At 44.2% G+C, this 22836-nt stretch overlaps 1 protein-coding gene, 1 long non-coding RNA gene and 1 pseudogene across 8 annotated transcripts in view; 2 read left to right on the forward strand and 1 right to left on the reverse strand.

The window, feature by feature from the left end:
• Nucleotides 1-18427, reverse strand: part of LOC113597657 (uncharacterized) — a 33465-nt gene extending 15038 nt beyond the window's left edge. Inside the window, exon 1 of the long non-coding RNA XR_003418448.2 lies at nucleotides 17320-18427. This is a non-coding gene — a long non-coding RNA (uncharacterized LOC113597657). The remainder of the gene's footprint in view (nucleotides 1-17319) is intronic.
• On the forward strand, nucleotides 1428-1538 carry LOC113597676 (uncharacterized; annotated as a pseudogene).
• A 3146-nt stretch (nucleotides 18428-21573) lies between the features above and the next one.
• Nucleotides 21574-22836, forward strand: part of GRIA3 (glutamate ionotropic receptor AMPA type subunit 3) — a 265856-nt gene continuing 264593 nt past the window's right edge. Inside the window, exons 1-2 of one of the 7 annotated variants that reach the window (XM_027054336.2) lie at nucleotides 21574-21753; nucleotides 22420-22546. In XM_027054336.2, coding sequence (XP_026910137.1) covers nucleotides 22438-22546 — 109 coding nt within the window. In that variant the 5' untranslated portion in view covers nucleotides 21574-21753; nucleotides 22420-22437. Of the gene's footprint in view, nucleotides 21754-21854; nucleotides 22174-22237; nucleotides 22547-22836 lie in introns of those variants that run through there. The other 6 variants (XM_027054334.2, XM_027054335.2, XM_027054339.2 and 3 more) reach the window with 6 other exon arrangements.

Consider the following 22836-nt stretch of genomic DNA (forward strand, 5'->3'; position numbering starts at 1 on the left):
GTAACAAAAGCTTTAGCATCTGGAAACATTTTGAGTCACCCATGGCCTCCCCTAATACACTGCGCCCTGCGCCACCGCCACCGTGCACAGGAAATGTAACAACAAAGGGCATTTTAAATTCTTCCCAAAGAGATATCCTTTCCCAGGGGACGAGGGGTATGGAAAGACTTTCTTTCCAGGGAACTCCTCTAGCTACTATGCCCCGTTTATTCTCTCTCCATTTTGGCTACCACCTCGTAAATTCTGCAATGGAAAAAAATTCTTCTCGCATACTACTCACCTTGTATAAATGTATAGCCTGAAAGACCCTAAGAACTCAAAGGCCTCCTCCACTTAGCATGGGCTTCTGACCTGGTTTCTAATTCCAAGTTCTTCTGATTAGAGCCCCAGTATTCCTGCCGGGCTCAGCTCCCTCCCCTGGATCTCCAACCATCGGCAAAGATTCTGCTACCAATTCATGGAGCTCCCAAATGCACCTGTCTGCTGAGCCTTGAGGACCCACTGCCATGTGTCACATCTATCTTTCTGACACACTAACACAACAAGGTACACTGTAGTGTTGACCGTCGCTTGAATCCTACTGAGAGCTGTACCTTCAAGCCAAACCCAGGTTCCGCATCCTGGAAAGTTCCCTCAATGACTGCCCTTTCTCCTTGGGTGGGTTTCATGCCAGGTCTCGGGACTTGACAGTAGTTCCAGATGGGACGCATTTGTCATGACTCTTTGAAATACTGGGGAGCTCTGGAGATGTGGGCAAGATGGCAACAACACTTCTCAGTTGACCAGCTCAAGCTCTATAAAGGAGTCTCATTTAACCTTTACAGAACTTCCCACCTTCTGATGCACTCAAAACATTAACGATAATTCAATACGTATAACGTTATTTTGCATTTGTATGATTTTCACTTCTTCCAAGCATTTTCAAGTTGTTATTCTTATTTGCACCTGCTATTTTATTGGATTTCATAGGCATTTTAGAAGATCAGTAAAGTAAGCATTAAGTGAATTATAAACCTTTTATTTTTTTTAATTTTTTTTAACGTTTTATTTATTTTTGAGACAGGGAGAGACAGAGCATGAACAGGGGAGGGTCAGAGAGAGGGAGACACAGAATCTGAAACAGGCTCCAGGCTCCGAGTTGTCAGCACAGAGCCCGATGCGGGGCTTGAACTCAGGGACCGCGAGATCGTGACCTGAGCGGAAGTCGGCCGCTTAACCGACTGAGCCACCCAGGCGCCCCGAATTATAAACCTTTTAAGGGCAAGGACTGACTCATGCCATTTGAATCCTCCCTGGTATCCAGTAGGGTGATTCTATACAAAGTGAGTGCTCAGTGATTAACTACCAACTTAATATTCTCTCCATTTCATAGATTCAGAAAGCCATGCTCAGAGACGTTAAGCAACACATCTAAAGTCCCACAGCCAATCGCTTCTCGGCCTTTTGGCTAAGATCAAGTGTAGTATCTGTTCTTATCAGTTTAAAGTCCCACAGCCAGTTAGTTCCACTCCTCATTCCAGGCCCAGTGCCCACTCCATTAGACGAATTGTTCTCAGACTATGCTCCATGGAAATTCTGACTTGTGCAGGGAATATGCAGGTGAGGCCGAGTAGAGAGCACACGGCTGCTCCAATCAGAGCATCTTCACAGTCATCCATTTTAGATTTTGAGGTTTTGTGTCAGATTTTACTTGAATCAATTATTGTGCTATTATTTTTTTCTTAAGAAAAAGCAGTCATGGGGCGCCTGGGTGGCTCAGTCAGTTAAGTGTCCGACTCTTGATTTGCAGCTCAGGTCATGAACTCAGGGTCGTGCAATTAAGCCCCTCATCAGGCTCCGTGCTCAGAGTATGGAGACTGCTTGGGACATGATCTCACAGTTTGTGACATCGAGCCCTGCATCAGGCTCCATGCTGACAGTGTGGAGCCTGCTTGGGGTTCTCTCTGTCTCCCTCTCTCTCTGCCTCACTCTCTCTCACCTTCTCAAAATAAATGAATAAACATTGAAAAAATAAAAGAATGCAGCAGCCCTGCCCTCGGGATAGGGACTCCACACCCCTAGAAAAGTACTCGTGAAAAATGTCTCCGCATCCCTGATAGACACTCAGAATGTGCAAATGTGTTTAGGCCATAAATAGTTAATAAAAGTTACCGTTGAGGGTTTCAGGATGATTACAGCTACTATTTTGGAGTTCAACCACCTAGCATGTTTTGTTGCCTTAGTTACTATGAAGCATCTTAAGCTCAAGAGGGAAAGAGAGAAAAGAAGTATGCTCATGAGTGGGGGCTGTGTAACAGTGAAGTATGGATATTGGCATAAGGGGCACTCCAAAACCAAGTGCAGACGACACGAATAGGCAATTCACAAAATAAGAATGGCCAGAGAGCATATAAAAATGCTCATTCTGTCCATAAAAAACACAAGCAAAAACAATGTGATTTTTTTATTGAGAAAATTAGCAAATGCTAAAAAGAAATGGGTAACAGCCAGAATTAGTGAGATCCAGGGAAATGTACACTCTTGCATATTGCTTGTAAGAGCATAAATCGATAAAACTTTTCTGCAGGAAAATTCAACAATAAGTAGCAAAAGTCTTAACAGTTTGCATATCATTTTTAATGTTTATTTTTGAGAGAGAGTGAGCAGGGGAGGGGCAGAGAGACATGGGGACAGTGAATCTGACGTGGGTTCTATGCTGACAGCAGCGAGCCCGATGTGGGACTCGAACTCACAAACTGTGAGATCGTGACCTGAGCCAAAGTCAGAGGCTCAACCAACTGAGCCACCAACGTGCCCCACAGTTTGCATGTCTTTTGACTCTGCCACACCATATAGGAATTTATTCTGTAAAAAGAATCATAAATGAAAACAAAGATGGATGTTAACTGGGCTTCACTACAGCATAATTTTCCATAGTGAGATATTAGAAACAGTTGAAATAGCAATATTAAGGGATTGACTAAATAAATTATTTTATATCTATACACACAGCTATTAAAAAGCAAATTACAGAAGATTTAATGGCATGGAAAATGTTTAAAGACATATTTTCAAAACATAGTTAACAATCTGGTTGCAAAATAGTATGTAGAGTATGACATTATATTTACATGTTTATAGTAACCATTAAGACTATTCATAAATATTTTCACATTCTCCTTTAAGGCATGTAGTACGATTGTGCTTCCCAATACTTTTGAAGATACATATGGTCATGCAACATAACTGGAATGTGAAATGTGAGGGGAACATTTAAAGGCCAGTGATCAATGTGCCACACGGCTTTTGCCTGCCTTGACAATCGTGGAAGCATGTGTTGAAAAGAGTCTTCTATCAGCCTGGGTCTCCTAAGTGACCATAATGTGCAGAGGTTCCCTGCCCACATAGACCGGATATGTAAAAACCTTTTATTGTATGAAGCCATTGAGATTTGCGGGTGGTTGTTATCACAACATAGCCTAGCCCATCCTTGCTCATACCGTGTGGTGGGCACACGTGTGTGCATGCGTGTGTGTGCATGTTCATGTGTATTGTGGGCAGAGAGAGAGAAGGGAGGGGAGGAGAAGGAGGGGGAAGACTAGAGAGTTCTACACAAAAAGAATAACAAATGTATGATTTTCATTTTCATATGTTTATATGCCTTCTAAATTGTCAACAATGAATATAGTTTTTATATTAAGAGGAAAAAAAGTGTTTTTTTAAAAATTTGTGTAAAATTACCTCTTCCTATTCTCATCTACCTTGTCCCTTCAAAGACTTCTATACCATCCTCCTGAGTCCCTAAGACAAGAGTATGAGCTGTGTGACCCTAGGAAAAGCATGTAGTGTCTCTTGGGTTTCCTCCTACCTCGATGACTTCCATTTCACAATTTCCTTTCCACACTCTACCTCATCTGCCCAATGTTTCAGTGTTTGCGTACTTTAGAACTTGGTACTGAACCCTTGCCTTTTCTCTGTCTACTCCTTTTCCCTAAGTGAGTTCATCTGGTCCTCTGGCTTTGAATGCCATTTATATACGGCTGACTTCCAAACACGTATTTCTGGCCCAGACCTTTCTTTTGAGCCAGTCTCCTAGCCAATTACCTACTTTACCATTCCACTTGGATATCTCACGAACATCTCAAACTTAACATGGTTAAGCAGAACCCTTGGATCAACACTTTCACTTCTGCCAAAGCCTCTTCTCTCCACCTACATTGTTACCTCCCTATTCCAAGCTCCCACCATTTGTTGCCCCGAGCATTGCAAAAATCTCCTAATTGGTCTGCAAATTCCATTCCTACCCACCCTTCAACTCATTCTCTGTATAGCAGCAAGAGGGCCCTGAAATGGAGGTCATGTCCTTAACCTACTTACAGCCCTTCAGTGCATTCCTACTACCCTGAGAATAAATCTTAAACCTACACCATGCCCTACCAGCCCCTGTCTTGCTCCCAAACTTCACTTCAAGGACTTCTCCCCTCACTTGTTATATCTGGGTCACACTTGTCTTCTTCCGGGTCCTCAAAGATGCCAAACTCTATCAGTGTCTAGTACTTTGCCTCAGCTCCTCCCTCTGCCTTGAAAGCCCTATCTCCCACACTTCATTTGAATGTGTCTCATCCTTAGTGTCTCAGTTCACACATCATTCCAACAAATGGGCCTTTCCTCACCACTGTAACCAACGCAGAAAATATGGACTGCCCCCACAGCAATGACCCCCACCTACACTGTTTTTTGCTAGCACAATGATGATTTTGTTCAAGGATATGGCTGTCACATAGTCAAGGGAGCCTGGCCCTTCCCCGGTATCAAATAGTAGATAATAATTGCTTTTAGCCTATCATGGTCATATCTGGCCTTTTTGTCAGTGATTGATTTAGAGATGAGTAAACGATGTGGATCTAACCAAAATAACACAAAAGGAAGTCTTCTTTGGAAAGGCCCTTGCTGAGAAAAGAGAGACAGACAGAAAGTACCAATTTTCTTTAGCTTTTGTGTGTCTACATGTGATGCTTGCAAATGTGGAAGGCCTCTTACGATCACAAGTGAAGTATTATCCATGTGCTAAGGATAGTAGAATAGAAAGATGGAATGTGCCTGGGTCCCTCATAATAATTATATTGTGTATCTGAATTGACCCCGGATGCCTTGCTTCCAGACTTCTTAATCAGTGAGATAATAAACTCCATATTACTTGACCTAATTTTAGTTTGGTTTTCCACTACTGTCTGTTGAAAGTTGATCCTCATCTTCTATTCTCTATTGCAGCATCCTATTGGCTTTCTTTGTTAAGCAAATCCAAATGGATTGTTACTATATCTGTTACTTGTTTGCTTTTTGTTTAACTTCCATGAAACAGAATCTATATCTATGCCTATTGTGTTCACCGGTGTCTACCACAGTATCCAACACATAGTAGGTGCTCAAGAAATATTTGTAAATGAATGACCAAATGTCACATCCACAGGGAGAACCAACTAGCTGGTTTAGATGGTCATGAGTAGGGCAGAGGATATATACAAACTCTAAGAAATAACTGTCCTTTGAAAATGATTTCCCAAAGAATTCTGATGCCTGATGTTTTAAACTTCAGTTTCAAAGGAATGCAGATGGGGAAGATACTAAAATGGAGGGCTCTAGGGGTACCTGGCTGGATCAATAAATAGAACATGTGACTCTTGATCTCAAGGTTGCAAGTTCAAGCCCTATGTTGGGTGTAGAGATTACTTAAAAATAACATCTTTAAAATTTTTTTAATGTTTTATTATTTATTATTGAGAGACAGAGAGAGACAGAGCATGAGCAGGGGAGGGGCAGAGGGAGAGGGAGACACAGAATCTGAAGCAGGCTCCAGGCTCTAAGCTGTCAGCACAGAGCCCGACGCAGGGCTCGAACTCACCAACCGCGAGATCATGACCTGAGCTGAAGTCGGATGCTTAACCAACTGAGCCACCCAGGCACCCCCAAAATAAAATCTTTTAAAAAATATGAAATGAAATGAAATGAAATGAAATGAAATGAAATGATAAAATAAAATAAAATAAAATAAAATAAAATAAAATAAAATGGAGGGCTCTAAGAGCTCTTGTCCATCCCCCAGGCAATCTATGTTTCATCATCCCAAGAAGACAAGACAAAAGAATCATTCCCAAATCTCTACCACACCAAAGTGAGCTCATGTTCCTGCCTGGAGCAGATTAGGCACATAATCTAGATTATATTACTTCTTTACCCTTTCATCATATTTTGCTGTTATGAAAAGCATTGTTATTTCCTTTTCATAAATTCAAGTAAATCTAAAATAATGACACAATCCCATAGAGCATGTCATCCAGATGATGGCAGAATTCTTGTACAGAGGCATTATAGCTTATCCAATTTAGAAAGCCCTGACCAAGGCAGGCCTTAGGTGGTATATTTCAGGTCATAGTGAAACTGTATCTTCTAACCAAACCAACGCCCCTAGTTTGCCAGGGTTCCTGAACTCCCACCATTATCGCTGCTTCACTGAACTAAAGCAGTTATGTCCCCAGAAGTCCCCTATTAAAATGTGAATATTAGCTTCTAGAGAAGCTAATACGTTAATTTTTCAGCATTTATTTTTGAACACAGGGCAAAGTCCTGCGGGAATGGAATACTGTAGAGAACAGGTAAGCTTTAATGAATGTGGACATGGGCGGGAACATAGGCACTGGGAAGCTGGAAGAAGAGAAGAGGTAAAGGAGACAAGAAAAATACCAAAAGAGAATGCTAGTCAAGACTCAAACAGCACCGATTTGCCCCTGAGCCCCCAGCGACCCTCATATTACCTGATCACTTACTTCTCATGGAAATATGAAGGGAGGAAACAATATTTAGCCTCTTATCTGTCTCTTCATCTGTAAAATGGAGGTTGAAACAAAACATAACAGTAGTGATAGCAACTGTATAAATAGACAGGCAGATAAGAAATGGGCTAATGAAGGAAACAAACTAGAAGACTGCACATTTCAAAGGTCTGGTATCGCAGGGCTAGTCTGGGAAGCTAATCAGGGTTAAGGTGTAATTGACTAGGCCAAACACATTTCCTAGATTGTAGTTTGCCTGATGTCCTGGTTTAATTATTAAGTGTCCTCTTCCACTCTCAAAAGTGTCCCAGTTTGGACAATAAACAATATAGTCACCCTTATGAGAGACTGGTGTCCGTGTCATGTGGATAGATTAGAGCTGTGCTGAGTTACTAAGTGCCTTCAAGTCTCAAGGCCGTGGAGTGGCCAGAGTCTCTCAACCTCTTGACTCCGGTTCTGAGGAACCGCCTGTGCACCACGCTGCGAAAATGTTGGGAAGCCATGCACCAAATGCAGGAAGTGCCACCGTTTTAACCGAGGGCTTCCCGAAGGAGGGGGTGAAGACAAGAATTTCAGAAAGTAAAACAAGGCCAGTGGGGAGGATACTAAGAGGGTGACTTGGAGGCCCTAGAAGCCCCTCAACTCACACTCAAAGGAAGAACTCACTCTTTCTAAACACAGGGCCAGACCTGATCCAGGTATCCGAACAGTTGCCAAACTCTCCATTTCTGCCCATAAAGAAAATAGTGCTTGCTCTAGACAAGATCACTCAGTCCTGGGCTGGGCTCATAATATTCACAGGTGCATCTGGCCACTTACTTGGCCCTCAACTTGTTAGAAACAGATCGGTCTTCGTGCAATGCCAAATCCAGAACAACAATTATGACAACCAAAGGGGAAAAAAATGAATAGCCTGTACACAGAGAAAATACATGAAAATAATCCACTATATCTGATGTGAAAAGAGAAGAATCATTTGATTATAAACATTGGATTTCAGTTCTCATCTTACAGCACCAGAGAGGAAATTGTTCCAAAATTGATAACTTGTGTTTTCCCTTCCCAAAGTTTGTGTTCCCATTAAAATTGCACTAAATCTTCAGAGACATTGCCTTATGAGCCTAAAACCGATTTCCTCACCTAATTCTCATCTGTTGGTAAATACTTGTAATGTATCTAGGAAATCAAAGACATAATTTCTTTTTCAATATATGCAAAGACATTCGTCTCCTGTGGTTGAGGGGATGAGTTACACACTACAAGGAAACCAGAGGAGAGTGGATGGGGGCTTCTCGGTAGCTCCTTGCCCCTCTGGCACTAGCTTTATTACCCTGCAACAGCACCGATGTGTGGAAAAAACCCCAAGGTTCTGGCCTCTTGGCTGCTGCCAGCAAAAGCCAGCGTTATCTCAATGTACGCTGGGGAGCAGGTGAGGAGAGAAAAATAAAAAAAGATAATCAAAGCCCTCCTGCCACCCCGTCTCCTTGCCTCTAAAGTCTTCCACCGAGAGCCCCAGACTCGACTATTCTATCTTGTGCTGTGTGCATAGAGAGCAGGTAATCAGCAAAATTAATCAAAAATGCATTCATTACCGCAGAGCGGCAGTGGGTTGACAGTGACTGCAGCTTTCATTGGCAAGTGGTTTCTGTGCTGGCACAATCCAATCTCCGTGGCTCTTTGGCAAAACCTTTGCATCCCCCTGCCCTCCCCCTCTCTCCCCACCAGCCCAGCCGGCTCTGCCACGCTCAGCTCCTCTTCTCCATTAAACGCGATCTGATTCAGACACTTGACGCTGTTTTCCCCTCAATCACCACGACGTTGCTCTGTAAAAGCTGTTTTCTGTCTAATAAGTCTTCTGAGTATTTTTAAAAAGGTGTTTCTTCACTTTAAAATACATTTTTTCCTTTGTTTTCAAAGCAGGAAGCCATTTCCTGCCAGGGCTAAACAAACTCAAACGCTGACAGATTCTGCAAATGCACAAGCCTTTCCTGCTTTGTCCAACCCCGCAAAATGGACTCTCTCAGAGCCCCCCCCCCCCCCAGAACCCAAAGCAGCTCAGGGGAAATTGTGCCAAAATATGCTGCGGGGTCTGGAGCTAATAGCAACAATAGCTAACGTTACTGATCATTTATTACGTGCCAGGTGGGATTCTATGCACTTTGCTTACCTTGTCTCATCCTCACAATAGCCTTGTGGGGGGTATGTTACTATTATCACCCCCATCGTACTGACGGGGACTGGAGGCCCAAGGAAGTCAATTCACCCGAATGCTAGGTGTAGCCAGGGGACTTTGAACCTAGCGAGAGTGGTCCTCGCTCTAAACCACCCACCACGGTTCTGATGGAGGAAGACAAGTGCACCACTCTACACATTTCCCCGTCCCCTCTCAGACTATGGAGTGAGCCCTTCCAGGGCATGGGATTAGCATTCAGTACATAACTATTTTCCAGGACACACAAACAGTACTTCCTCCATCCCCTGAAAAAAAATCAATCTGCTTTAGCTAAGATAGAGAGATGTAGAAAAACAAAATAAGACTCTCTCCCAAGTCTTTGTTACTCCAGTCTACAATGCTGCTTGAGTGGCCCCTGACTTTGTGCAACATTAGAGGCCGCTATCTGCTCCCCGCCCTTTGAGAAAGACGAAGTAGTTGGGATGTCAGGACATACGCACGCATATGGATACACAGTGCGATGTGGAGGCAGGGTGGCCTAGAGGTGTCCTGGATCTCATTTCACCTCCACAACTGAGAGCTGTGTGACCTTGGGCACGTCACGTAATCCCTCTTAAAAGTCATAGTTTTACAAGCTATAAAATTGAAATAATAGTACTACCTACCTCATGAGGACTATGAGGATTAGATGAGCTAACGTGTTAAACCACTGAGCACACGCTTGGCACATAGTAAGCACTTGATAAATAACAGCTCATATTCTATAATTCCTCTCCCACTGATCTGAAATTTACAACTTCTGTTATACATCCACGGATTCCGTGAAGAAGTGAATGGTGGAAATTCGAGGCAGGGGAGGGCAGTACTATATATATTTCATTAACACTTCGACTTTGACCCAGATAATCAGGCTAATTACTGACCTTGCTTCAGAAGTACACTTTGAAAACATACCAGACTGGAATACTGGGGTTTTGAGGAAGCCACACATTTCCTGATTTAAGCTTTGGTAACAGAAAGCTTAAAAATAAAAAAATAAAATGGCTGAAAAAAAGATAAACAGTCCCATACTACATCTTGTTATCTAAAGGAGTCTGCCCTCTAAATTATAGGAGACTGTGGGGTTTTTTAGTACATAAAGGAAACCAGAAAAATGACAAAATAGCAGATCTTTTCACTTGAGAAAATGATTTGCTCCAGAGTTCCTTTAAGTGGCAAGCATGTGTCCTGGATTTAAAATAGAATTCAATTTACCTAAATTCATTTTCCACACAAATTTTTGATGCACGCCTATTGCATAAAGCAAGACTTGCCCATATTATAAGATATAGCAGCAAATTGCTGATGTCCATTTCCACTTTGTCGGCATTCGCCACCCAACCTCTTATCACGCTGTGGCTGGCTACAGACACACTCAGCCAATTTCCATGTTCTTAAGAAACAGGAAATGTTATACTAACTCAAACCTTCAACTCTTCTCAGCTGCCATCCATTCCTCAATGGTAACACAAGGACTACTTTTTGCCAAGTGCCTTGTGGGCTGTACCAACCACTTATCTAACAGAATCCTGAAAAGAGGTCAGAAAGGATGGGGAAGTTTTGACCTTGAGGGGGCAAGAAGAAAAAGGTTATTTTCCTAATGTCTCCCACCAGATCCAGACTCTTCTCCGTGGTGCTCCTGTCCTAGCCACAAGATATGGCTACTGTTCTCCGAGTTTGCCAAATCTAACCATCCAGATGAAAGGGCATTTGGTTTCCTCATTTTAATCCATCCATTAACTCAGACATTTTTTCTCCCTTGTATTCCTCCTAACTTATGACCCATAATGTTAAAGAGAACACAACTGGATCTTGCTTTTGGCTAAGTCACACATTCATTCATTCTCTTGACAAAAGTTATTTGGCATCAGTTACAGCCCACGCATTTTTTTTCTGGGTGCTGGGATTACAGCAATAAGCAAAATAGATGGAAAAAAATCCCCACCTTCCCAGAGCTCACCATCTTAAATAAACCAAGTTAGTAAAATATCTACTTAGAGTGAAGATATAGAATTACATTGTATTCCAATACCAAGGAATTCAGTTCCCTTAAGCCTCATTCTAGTTAGAAAAGTAATAGTGCTTATAATTTTCAAAAAAATTATTAGTTGGGGAATGTAAGGATTCCATTCATTCATGTACCCATTAATCACACTGTTCCTAATTCCAAAAAGATTTTGAAATAACCTACAGTAAAAGACATAGAAACTTCTTGCTTTAATTTGTTAGCCATGAATCTAACTAAAGCCAAATCAAATAATGTACTGATGGAGAAGTGTTAAGATTTCAAGAGTCAAGATGCTATGGCTTTGCGCTTGGGTAATTTGTCTGCAATTATTAGAAACACCCACAAGGTGGTGGTAATGATACCTTAGTTTATAACCATATCAGAGGAGCAAGCTGATAATACAGGTGTGATTTACCTGAAATGAAGGTACAGTGTACTTCTCCAACCACGAAATTTGGTTCTCAAAACCCTTATGGCAGAATTCATGATTAAAGAGCTTAGGATGTTTTCAAGAAACTTCTTAGGAAGGTTGAGATCTTGACTGAGCTCCTGAAAGCCGTCATTCATTAATTCATTGAGCACACCTTTCTTGAGAAGCTTCTAGGTACTAAGCTTTATGAAAAGCATGTAAAAAATGAATTTTGTGTTCACAAAATAGACAATACAGGAAGCATCCTAAATAAAAGGAAAAGGCAATGACACTTTTCACATTCTAACTTGTTAATAATGGGAACTGCACAATTACTTTCCGTTTACCATTCTTTGTTTAGTAGATGCTTCTTGGGTGTCTTTCCTTTAAAGTTTGTACGAAATGCTTCTAATCTTGGTTTGCATAAAACATGGGGATAATAACAGTATTTACGTCAAAGGGTGGCTGTAAAGATTCAACAAGACAGTACACTTAAACCATTTATCAAGTACCCGACATGTGGCAAGAAATACATGTAAGTCGCCATCCATGTCATTGCTGTCATGATCGTTGTCCCTGTCGTCATCATCATCATCATGGCGGGTGGGAACCTGTTCATCTGTATATACCAGAAATTTCAGCAAAGTCGATTCAGAATTGCAGAGGAGTCACCGCTTCCCCTTTGTTAGCAAAGCATGACAATGTTGGAAACCTTTAACCAAAACTTTAAGGGGGGACGGGATCTTCGTTTGTCATCCCTTTGTCTCGTTTTGTTTGGTTTTGAATTTAAAGGCATTGCCGCACAAGGACTTTCTTAGTGGGGTGCCTCTGGCTATAAAATGATCTTCCCCGTAGGGAACTCAATGCGAGTTTAGACAGCAAGGTAGGTAAGATTGTAAGACCACTCTTGGACTGGCCTCCTGCCAAGCTACGGTGATTTTAAGTGATTTTTTTTTCACTTCCTTTGTAACACAGAACTTCTCTAGGGACTGGGGCTACCCACTGAGGGAGGCCAGGAGAAGCAGCTAGGAACTGTTTGCGGCCTCCCTAGAGGAAGTCCTTTCATTTCCTTTAGACTTTGTAGGGCCCTTGGTGAATGAGTTTCTCCCTGGGGCCTGGAGTCCAGAGCCCAGGGAACTGTCGCTCCATACTGCCCATTCTCCTCCAGAGCAGGCACTGCCCTCGGGGGCCTGCTTCCCCAGTGTGACCTGTGCAGTCACACAGGGTCCCCTGCTAGAAGGACCTTGCTTTCATGCTCTGCTGTCTCTGTCCTGAAAGTCTTCACGCTTGAACAAGAGGCCCAGCGTTTTCCTCTTGCCCTGGACCCCACAAACTATATAGCCAAGTCCTCTCTGCCCCGAAGAGTTTCTGAACACTGGGTGGGCCTTGTTCTTAGTTTCTCCCCCTGCTGTTATTTGAGAGTCCACGTCACTCCCCACCCTTGAGTCCCACTAAGTGCAGTGGTTCAGTGGCCCTCAGACTAACTCTGTACTCTGAGGATCATTCTAGAGATGTTCTCCTACCCTTGAAGTACCGATGTCTAGTAACAGGCATTGCAGGTAGCGTGCAGTGAATTAAGGCAAACACAGCACAGGAAGGCAGAAAGCCTCGGCTTCGGTGTCAGGTGAGGGAAGTGACAGGAATTCTGACCTGTCTCAGTTTCTTCACTAGTGGGCTATTGCTCTAGAATGTCTAGAAAAGCAAGAGCAATAGAAATTCTCTGAGAAAGGTCATAGTTCCTCATTTCTTTAACTTAAACTAATCCACTCTACCAATCCTAATGTCACAATATTGAGTGGATTCTATTGATGATCTCTCTCTCTCTCTCTCTCTCTCTCTCTGTCTCTCTCTCTCTACAGTGCTTTATATGGAAATGCAGGTAAGATGTATCCCCAATTCACAGCTCAAAACACTGAGGCTCCGAAAGTATAATTTGGAAATTACTGCAATTAGAATCCAGGTTTTCAGATACCTGGTACAATGTTCACATTTCTGAAAAGGTGTGTGTAAACCATTTTGTTTTTTTAAACTCCTATTCTGGGTGAGTACAGAGAATTAGGGTTTCTTCACAGTGGCCCTATTGGCCTCCTGAACGGTATAATCCTTGGTTGCTGGGGGCTGTCCTGTGCCCCCGGGAGGTTTAGCAGAGTCCCTTGTCTCTACTTACTAAGTGTAAGTAGAAATCCCCTGTAACCCCCCACCACCAGGTGTGACGATCAAAAAAGTCCCCAGACATTGCACTTGTCCCCTGGGGAGCAAACCACAGCCAACTGATAACCACTTCATGACAGCACTTCACTATTTAAAGGGAACATGTGGTGAATCCTTTAGTAAACTACAAAACTCTCTCCAAATGTGTATTTCCACGTAGTAGATTTTCTTAAATTAGAAGATACCTTCTTTCAAAGGAGAAAACCACTGATTGTGGCTGTGTGGGGGTAATCACCCAGAAAAATGTGATGCTTTTCTTTTCCCTCAAAATATTATTATGTTCATGGGAGTGATGCCACAAAGATTCAGCAGAATATGCTTGCAGCATACAGATCAGAACAGATGTAACTTTAGCAAATCCAGCAATTCCTCTTTAAGAATTAGCTACAGTCAAGTATCTGAGAAGTCAACTGTTTCCAGTTATCTTTTCATTCCCCTAAATACTCTGAATTCACTTTTAGAGCAGGAAACACAGACCTTCCTCTATCTAAAGGAGTGTTAAAAAAAAAAACACACACCCTATTTCGTTTTTTAATGTTTATTTATTTTTGAGAGAGAGAGAGAGAGAGAGCGAGCAGGGGAGGGGCAGACAGGGAGACAGAATCCCAAGCAAGCGCCACACTGTCAGCACAGAGCCCAACGTGGGGCTCAAACCCATACACCATGAGATCATGACCTGAGCCAAAATCAAGAGTCACCCCACTAACTGGGCCACCCAGGTGCCCCCCAACATACCCTCTTCCTAAAGACAGCGAGGGTCAAACCCCAAGCTGACAGATTAGGGAACAGAAATTAAGAGGTAGAAGTGGCAGACAGATAGGAAGTCTTCTATCTGGGCCTTGAAGCAACCCGTAATCCGCTCCCTGCCTCAGCTGGATGGACCAGATGGTTTAACACCCAAACCAAGATACTCTTGAGCGAGAAGAGGGGCATTGGTGATGATCGTGCTGGGACAATGCACATCAGCCCAATTGTCCTGGCCAAACCATGATGCCTAGGGTGGTCACCCTAGCCTGAGATCACTCATGGAAACACGCCCGCTGCCAGATGGTTGCTACGTTAGTGAGCCCCAAATCTTAGTAGTTTAAAACAAAATCATTTCTCATTTCTCACCCCTTTGCAGGTTGGCTGTGGTTCAGCTGATCTAAACTGGGCAGCTCGGCCACAGACTGCAATAATTGAGAGGGCTCTGTGTCTCACTTCGGGTCTGTGAGTCAACTGGGCCAGTTCTGCTCCACCCGCCATTCATCCTTCTCGGAACCAGAAAACTATCTGTTATGTGTACTTCTCATGACACCCACAGAGGTGAAGACGGTGAGCAGAACGCCATGAGGCTCCTTAAGACGTAGGCTGGAACTGGTGTGCTGTCGCCTCTGCCCACATGCCACTGGCCAAAGCAAGTCACACTGCCAAGCCCAAAATTAAGGGGCAGAGAAATATGGTGCTCACAGTGAGGCCCTGATAAAGGTACGAATGCGGGAAGGAGTGAATAATTGGAGCGCTCGTTCAATCTAACATATATGCTTCGCCCGTCCCAACCTCATCACCACCACCCCCACACATACACACACCTCAGAAAGGGGGGGGGGGGTAATCTGTTTGCCCTCATACGATATGACATGATGCTGACTCAGTTCCTGACATACAGTCACGTAATTTTCAGAATCCAGAGTCAGTTTCTAGTTTCAGAAGTACTTTGAAAATTGGACAGGTTTCCAGTTGAGTATAAAAACCAACTGGCATCCAGAATTCCTCAATAAAGTTCTCAAATCTGTAAAAGCATGCAACCCATCCCCAGCTAGGGCTGGGGGGCAGGGCCAGTTTTAGGCTGGGGGCTATTTCCCCCAGACTTGCCGGTGCTATTTCACAGTGACAGTTCCTAACCTTCCCAGAGGGGTAAAAAAGAAAAAAAAAGCATACGTTAATAAAAATATCAACAATAACATCTTTGGGAGGTAACCTGGAATAATTCACAATAAATTAACACTTCCCATCAGAGAGATGTTGTAGCTTATAAGAATGTCACTTTGCGAGAAGTGGGAGTCCCAAAGCCATGTGACTTCCATCTGCAGTTTGCAAGCCCATTCAGAGCCCAACAGGGGATAATTACTTGCTAAGATGTACCCATCCCAGCAGAATATATTTGCTATGATTCAGTTCTCTCACAGCATGAAAGAGACTCTGGTCTGGTGGATAAAGCCCTAGAGGGATAAAAAAAAAAAAAATCTCCATTCCCCACCACTTGGCTGTGTGACCTTGAATTGTTCACTAAACCTCTCTGATTCCTCAGTTTCACAGTCTACGGGAGTAACGCCCCAGACCTCCGCTTACCCAGAGAAGAACATGAAAAAAAGAGTCACTATCTGAAAAGATCTGGAACCCTATTTGCCTCTACCCCTAGGAAAAGGAACTGTTTCTATGTTCGTTTCTCACCCTGGACACTCAATATAAAATTACTTTTTTAGGAGCAGAATTAAATATCAGGCAGATGCATCACGAACTGAATTTAGGGGGATGAGTTACTAAAGTAACAGAAGGATCTCACCATGGAGCAGCCTACCTCTAAGAGACCCGAGACAAGACCATTCAGCAAGTTGCAATGGGCCTGTGGACATTTCAAGAGTGAAATGATTACCACTCACAATTCTCAGGGAGCAGACCTTTGGGAAGATAGGGATTTTAGTGGCTATTGTGGTTGTTTCCCAACTCCATGTCTCCCTATCCCACTGTGTGTCAATCATGTGGTTTGGAGAGGGGTAGGGAAGAAGTGACCCTATGGATAGGGTATAATCTGATGTCCCCTTGCCATAGTGAGTGGCTCAGGTAGTTCAGGTCTAAGGATGACATTACTTGACCACAGGATTCAAGCATGAATGTTCATGTGACTCCTTTAGAACCAATGATATAACATGTGATGCAGATGTGAAGACAAGACATGCCACAGGCATTTTGCCATCATATGGTGGGCAAAGAAGGAGAAAGGAAAATAAATTAGGCCTTTGATACAATTTTTGAACTACTGAAGCTAATCAAGTCTCAAGCAGTCTTACCTATGTCCCTTCCAGATCTGTAAATCAATGCATCTCCCTTATCATTTATATTAGCTTTAGTGGGTTTTGTCTTAGCTGAAGTATGAACATCTTAACTGATATAGGAACTGAGTCAAGGGCATGGTCACCAGCCCTGAGAATACCTAAAGGAGGCAATGTGAAAGTGCTTAGTCCAGAGAGAAAAAGTTGGAATGAGGTACTAAAAGGGAAGGATCATCTCCAAGTCATTGTGCCCCCAAATAGCTCCTAGAGATATCTTCAGGGCAAAAAAAAAAAAAAAAAAAAAAAAAAAATGAGTTCTAAACACCCTCCCCATCTATAAAAAGCAAGCAGGGTGCCTGGGTGGCTCAGTCGGTTAAGTGTCTGACTTTGGCTCAGGTCATGAACTTGCAGTTTGTGAGTTCAAGCCCCGCATCAGGCTCTGTGGTGACAGCTCAGAGCCTGGAGCCTACTTCGGATTCTGTGTCTCCCTCTCTCTCTGCCCCTCCCCCGTTCATGCTCTGTCTCTCTCACTCTCAAAAATGAATAAATGTTAAAAAATTTTTTTAATAAAAAAAATAAAAAGCAAGCCAATCTGAAAACAATTTAAGATAAACAATTGCTTCTATGGCCATGCTCACCTGGTGTGACTATCTTCTCCTGGAAGTTGCTATGGATCCATTTCTGGGCATATCAAACCCAAGTTCATAAGACTTCTCCTCTGAAATACACATAAACTCCCATCAGAAGCAGTTCCAACTAGGCCTGTGCCTAGAATTTCAGCTCCTCAGGGCTGTGGATTCATTCAGCAACACCAAGGTTGGCATCTACATAGAGGACTTCTGGAAGGGCGGTATCATAGAAAAGATTGAAGGATAGAGAAGTTAGATGGAAGACCCAAGCTCTCTTAGATGTCAAACCCAACCTGAGTCTCCAGATATGACTGGACTCTATTCTTCCCAAGAATCCAGGAATGAAAATGTAAGAGACAGCCATAAAGAATTGGGAGTCCCTAAAGTAGTTCCTTGATGAGAATTGTAGGCTGAAGGTTAGACAGTTTTTCCTCACCCTAAGATAATCCTGACTCATGGAATCATAGGTCCATAGAACATGAGAGTGGGAAGTCTTTAGAAATCACCTTGCTTTATCTTCTCGTTGTGATGGCATGGGACTGAATCTGGGAGAAGGAAAGTACCTTTTTTCAGATATTTGAACACCTTCCTCTGTACTTGGTACCTGGTGCTTAACTATTTTCACAGCACTTACCATGTTACATTGTCCTTGCCACTGAATACATATGCTCCTTCTCTGAACTTGAAATTCATTGAAAGCAGAAATTGTCTTTCTTCCTTATATCCCTGGTGCCTCCCAGAATCTGTCAGATAACAGGTGGTCAAACGTTTGTTCAAGAAATCAAAGTTTCAAGTCAAATAGTGAGGAAGTTATCTTTCTATTAGGCAAAGGATATAGAATCTTGCTTTCATTACTTTTAAAGGGTATGGCAGTTTCCTTCCAATGAATCACAATGATTTTTGTCATTATTTTCCTTATTTACAAGGTATCAAGTTAACGAGTATGAGGATTAATGTATAGTTAGATCTTTTCTCCAAAGTTCACTGGCCAACATTCTTTCTGCTTCTCCAAGAGCCCTATCCCAAGCCTGAAACAAACAGAAACCTCATGAAGAGGAGTACTATTTTCACTTTCATATTGTAAATTTTAAAACTTCGTATTTTCCTTCTGCCTCAACATCCCCACAAACCGTCTGTGAGGACCCCACCCAGGTGACTGGGTGCATCACTGTGACAAGGCTGGCCCCCGCCACAAGTTCCCCTAATTGCCCTCCCCTGACTGTGACCTATTGTCATTCAAATGTACCAATGAAATCACCTCCTGCATACCTTTTGTTTGTATGTTCCAACCTGATAAAGGCACTTGCCCAAGGGGCAATCTCTCTCTCTCTCTCTTTCTGTCTCTCTCTCTCTCCTCCCCATTTGCTTGGCTGAGCACACACATTTGCTGCTCCCCCACCCTGTGTGGCCTCCATTCATGGCGTACAGTGACTCAGTTTCTCTAAAACTTGTGAGGATAATAAACTTTATTTTCCTGTGCCTCTCCTGTGTCCTCTCTTGCAGCTACACCTGACTAACCATTTCACAAAAGAACACAACCTCTCAGTAAGAACTGCAATGAATTATTTTCTTGCCAGGTAATTCTGAATCCAGCAGAGATACCTCTTAACCAGAGAGAGAGAGAGAGAGAGAGAGAGAGAGAGAGAGAGGGCGCTGGATTTGGGGCTTAGTTGGCAACTTCTGGCGGCTGTGATGCTTGCTACTACAATCTCTAGCTCCTCATTGGAAAAACAAAGATGAAGTTCAAAAAGCATCTCACCGCTTTCTTCCGTGAGGGATTGAATGCAAAAGAATTTGCATGTATTATACGGACTTTACAACCAACAGCAATATGCCTAGTTCACCACTGTGTCCCTGCTGGCTCAGATGGGACTAATCCAATTCTGCCAACAGCTGCAACTGACAGCTAAAAGTTAAAAAAGTGGCAGCAGATGAAAGAGAGGAAAACAGGTAATGGGCAGGGGAGACTGAAAACAGAAAGGATAGGTGCCCATTTACAGTGATGAATGCAATGGAGGATTTTCAAGTGCACGGGCATTGAAATGCCTTTCTTCCTCTCATCTCTTGTTACTCATCCAGCCCATTAGTCTTCAAGCCAAATGACACTGAAGAAGGCCACAGATCTCTTCCTCCACCTCTTCTCTTGGCTAGCCAAACATGGATGGGGACCTGTTTGCTTTCAGGAGGGAAATGAGGTGTGTTGAAAGCTACTCCCTCCATCTGAAATGTAGTGTCTCCCCACCTGAAATCACAACTGAAACTCCTCCTTAGAGTTATCCCTCCGGTCAAGGCATTGAAGGCTTCTATTAAAATGCAACTATGTTATCTAAAAGGAGGAACATATAGTGCCTGGCACAGAGTAGAGGTTCTCTAAACGTCATTTTTAATATTAAGTTGTCACTGCCTGCCATGAGAACATTAGTAAAGATTCATCTACCAGATTCTCTCCTGTCTCCTAGGGCTCTTAAGGAACCCTGATGGGAAGAATTTGATGGAACACAGGCCAAGACTTGGTAGCAGAGTCTGAGGTTTGGGGGATGGTGGAGAAAGGGGAGGCTGACAACAGAAGGCACTTTTGGGGAGAAAGGGCACTTTTAAAGGGTGAGAAGGGGGGAAGGGCATCTGGAAATTAACATTTATTGATTCTTCTATGAATCAGGCACTGAATTAGATGTTTTAGCACCCACTATTTTACTTAATCCTTATTTAATCCACAACCACTTCATAGGGAAAGTAACAGTAATATTCCCACTTTGCAGATGCGAAAACTGGAGTTGAGATTAAGAAAGTCGCTCAAGGTCACACACTGCCTGTATGTAATAGAATATAGACTTGAACTTAGACCTGTCTTCTATGCCTATATCCCTGAGCCATGCTGTCAGTCCCCACACTCGTCAAGGGGTGGCTAACCTCGTCTCTGCTGCCTCCTTTGGTCTAATGCTCCAATCACTTTCAAGTTCAGTCTCCTGTCATGCCCAAGTTTCTCCCTCATTTTTAGCAACGGACTATGCAAATGGAGATGAAAGATTCTTAGGAGTGGTGGGGCAGAAAGAGATTATGCATTCTCAGAAGGGATAGAAGGTTGGCAAGAGCCTAGAACCATTTTTCTGGTTGCCTGAGGGTTTGGAAACTTTCTTTACTCTTTTTTTTTAAAGTGTTAATTTCTGAGAGAGAGAGAAAAAAAAAATCAGTGGGGGGCGGGGGGCGGGCAGAGAAAGAGGAAGACAGAGGATCCAAAGCGGGCTCTGCACTGTCAGCACAGAGCCCTATGCAGGCCTCAAACTCACCACTTGAGATCATGACCTGAACGGAAGTCAGACGCTTAACCAACTGAGCCACCCAGGTGCCCCTAGAAAATCGCTATTCCAGACTCCAACCTGGGTTATGCCAAATCCAAAGTTCCAGAGTAACTGGTGGACCAGTTGGGCCCCTGCCCCATGTATACCAGTTTGCTGTACATTGGCAGGAGAGTTCATTTTCCACATAGAGCAGGAGGAGAGGATATGAAAAGGAGAGCAGCTGGCATGGAAAGGAATAACACTTGTCTCTTCCAGAGAAGCTGGGGTAGGAATGAAAGACATAGAAGATAAGGAAGCTTCTTTCCTCCCACCACTGGAGAAAGGGGTTAGGGAGAAGAGTCTAAGACGTTCATGCACAATATCTTGTGGAGGGGACCATCCCCCAACAGAGGTCCAGGCCTGCTGCCTGACTTGGAAGGTTCTTTCCTCAGAGCAAGGAATAAAAGAGGACTGGGAAAGAATTGATAGCCTCTGGGGTCATGGGGCAGGGGCCCAGGCTGCTTTGTCCAGAGGCTACAGCAAGGGAGCAAAGTAGCTGGGGACAGTTTCCCCCAACCTTAACTTCCAATCCCCACCCTTACCCTAGCTCATTCCCACACCTCTCTCCTCCTTTGGCCGGTGGGACTGAGCGTCCTTTTCATTAACCTTTTAGTTACCACTCCACGCACACACTTTTCTACAACCCCCAAAGCAGTCAGCCCCACACTGCCCATCACTGCCCTCTCCCCGCCGCAATCCCAGCTCTGCACTTGGGCAAGGGGAGATACTCGCCTCTCAGGGCCGTGGGAGTGGAAGGGGGGTTGTTCACTCGCCCTCGGAGCTCTGCTGTAAAAACTGAGCGGCAGGGACCAGGCATGCGCAGCAAATTCGGGCGCATTGTGATGGGAACTGCCTCTCCGAGTCTCTACAAAGACTCCGGAGTAACCACTAACGGCCCCCCCAAGACCCCCCTTCTTAAAGACAGACACACAAACGCAGAGGCAATGCAGCTTTTCTTTCTTTTTTTTTGAAGGGCCAGTTGCCGCTTGAAAGGCTAGTTCCACGTGAAGACTAGTGGATTTCTATCGATCCCATCTCCGGTGTTGACAAACGCCAGCGCCGAGGCTTTGCAGTCCGGGGCTGCAGTTTGCAGTGGAGCTAAGCGGTGTGCGGCTTTAATTCCACGTCAGATCAACTTTGATCAATATCCCCCTACCGGCCCAATTGGAAGAGCCCAATTCCCCGGCGCTGAGCCTTTTCGCTCTTTGCTTCTTTTTTCCCCTCTTTAGACCCACCATCTTCTGGGGGAAGAAAAGTCTCGGATTTTCTTTAGAATTTCTTTTCTTTCTTTCTCTCTCTCTCTTTTGTTTCTTTGGGTTTTGTTTTGTTTTGTTTCTCGGTGTTCTGTCTTTTTTGTTTTGTTTGGTGTTTTAGGTTTTTATTCTCTCTCTGCCTCTCATTCTCTCTCTCTCTCTCTCTCTCTCTCTCTCTCTCTCTCGTAGTGATAGGGAGAGAGATCGCTTTGGCGAACAGAGCTTGCAGCCAATGAACCCGCCTTCCAGATTGGTGTGAAGACAGAAGTGAGGTGGGGGGCGGGGAGGGGGTGTGAGAGAGCCTGGGAGCGAGAGGGAGCAAGAAAGGGAGAGAGAGCGAGATTCAGAGAGAGAGAGAGAGAGAGAGAGGAGGCGGTGGAGGAGGAGGACTAGTGTGGGGTGGAAAGGAAGAGTGAGCGAGAGCAAGTTGAGGGGAGGGGGTGTAAGAGCCGGCGAATTCTTTTTCTTTTTCTATTATTATTTTGACGACTCCTGAGTTGCGCCCATGCTCTTGTCAGCTCCGTTTTAGGCGTAGCATGGCCAGGCAGAAGAAAATGGGGCAAAACGTGCTCCGGGCGGTCTTCCTTTTAGTCCTGGGGCTTTTGGGTCATTCTCACGGAGGATTCCCCAACACCATCAGCATCGGTAAGCGAGAGCAAGCCGCCGGCCGGGCCGGGCTCCCCTGCACCCGAGACCCCTGCCCTGGCGGGGCGGCCGCGGCCGCGGGTCCCGGTCCTGCACGGCCCGGGGAGGGGACCGGGGTCGGGGACCGGACAGGATCGGAGGGCACCTGAGCCCCCGGAGAGCCGGCGGGTGTGGGGAGTGGCGGGGACGGGAGAGGGGTCTCCTGGGGCTGGGGGTGGGAGCGGTGGGCTGCCGCGTTTTGCGAGCCGAGCGGAGCAGGGGAGGCACGCAGGAGGCCGGGAGGCTGCAAA

The sequence above is a fragment of the Acinonyx jubatus genome, chromosome X (genome assembly GCF_027475565.1).
Source record: "Acinonyx jubatus isolate Ajub_Pintada_27869175 chromosome X, VMU_Ajub_asm_v1.0, whole genome shotgun sequence".
In the NCBI taxonomy this organism is placed as follows: domain Eukaryota; kingdom Metazoa; phylum Chordata; class Mammalia; order Carnivora; family Felidae; genus Acinonyx; species Acinonyx jubatus.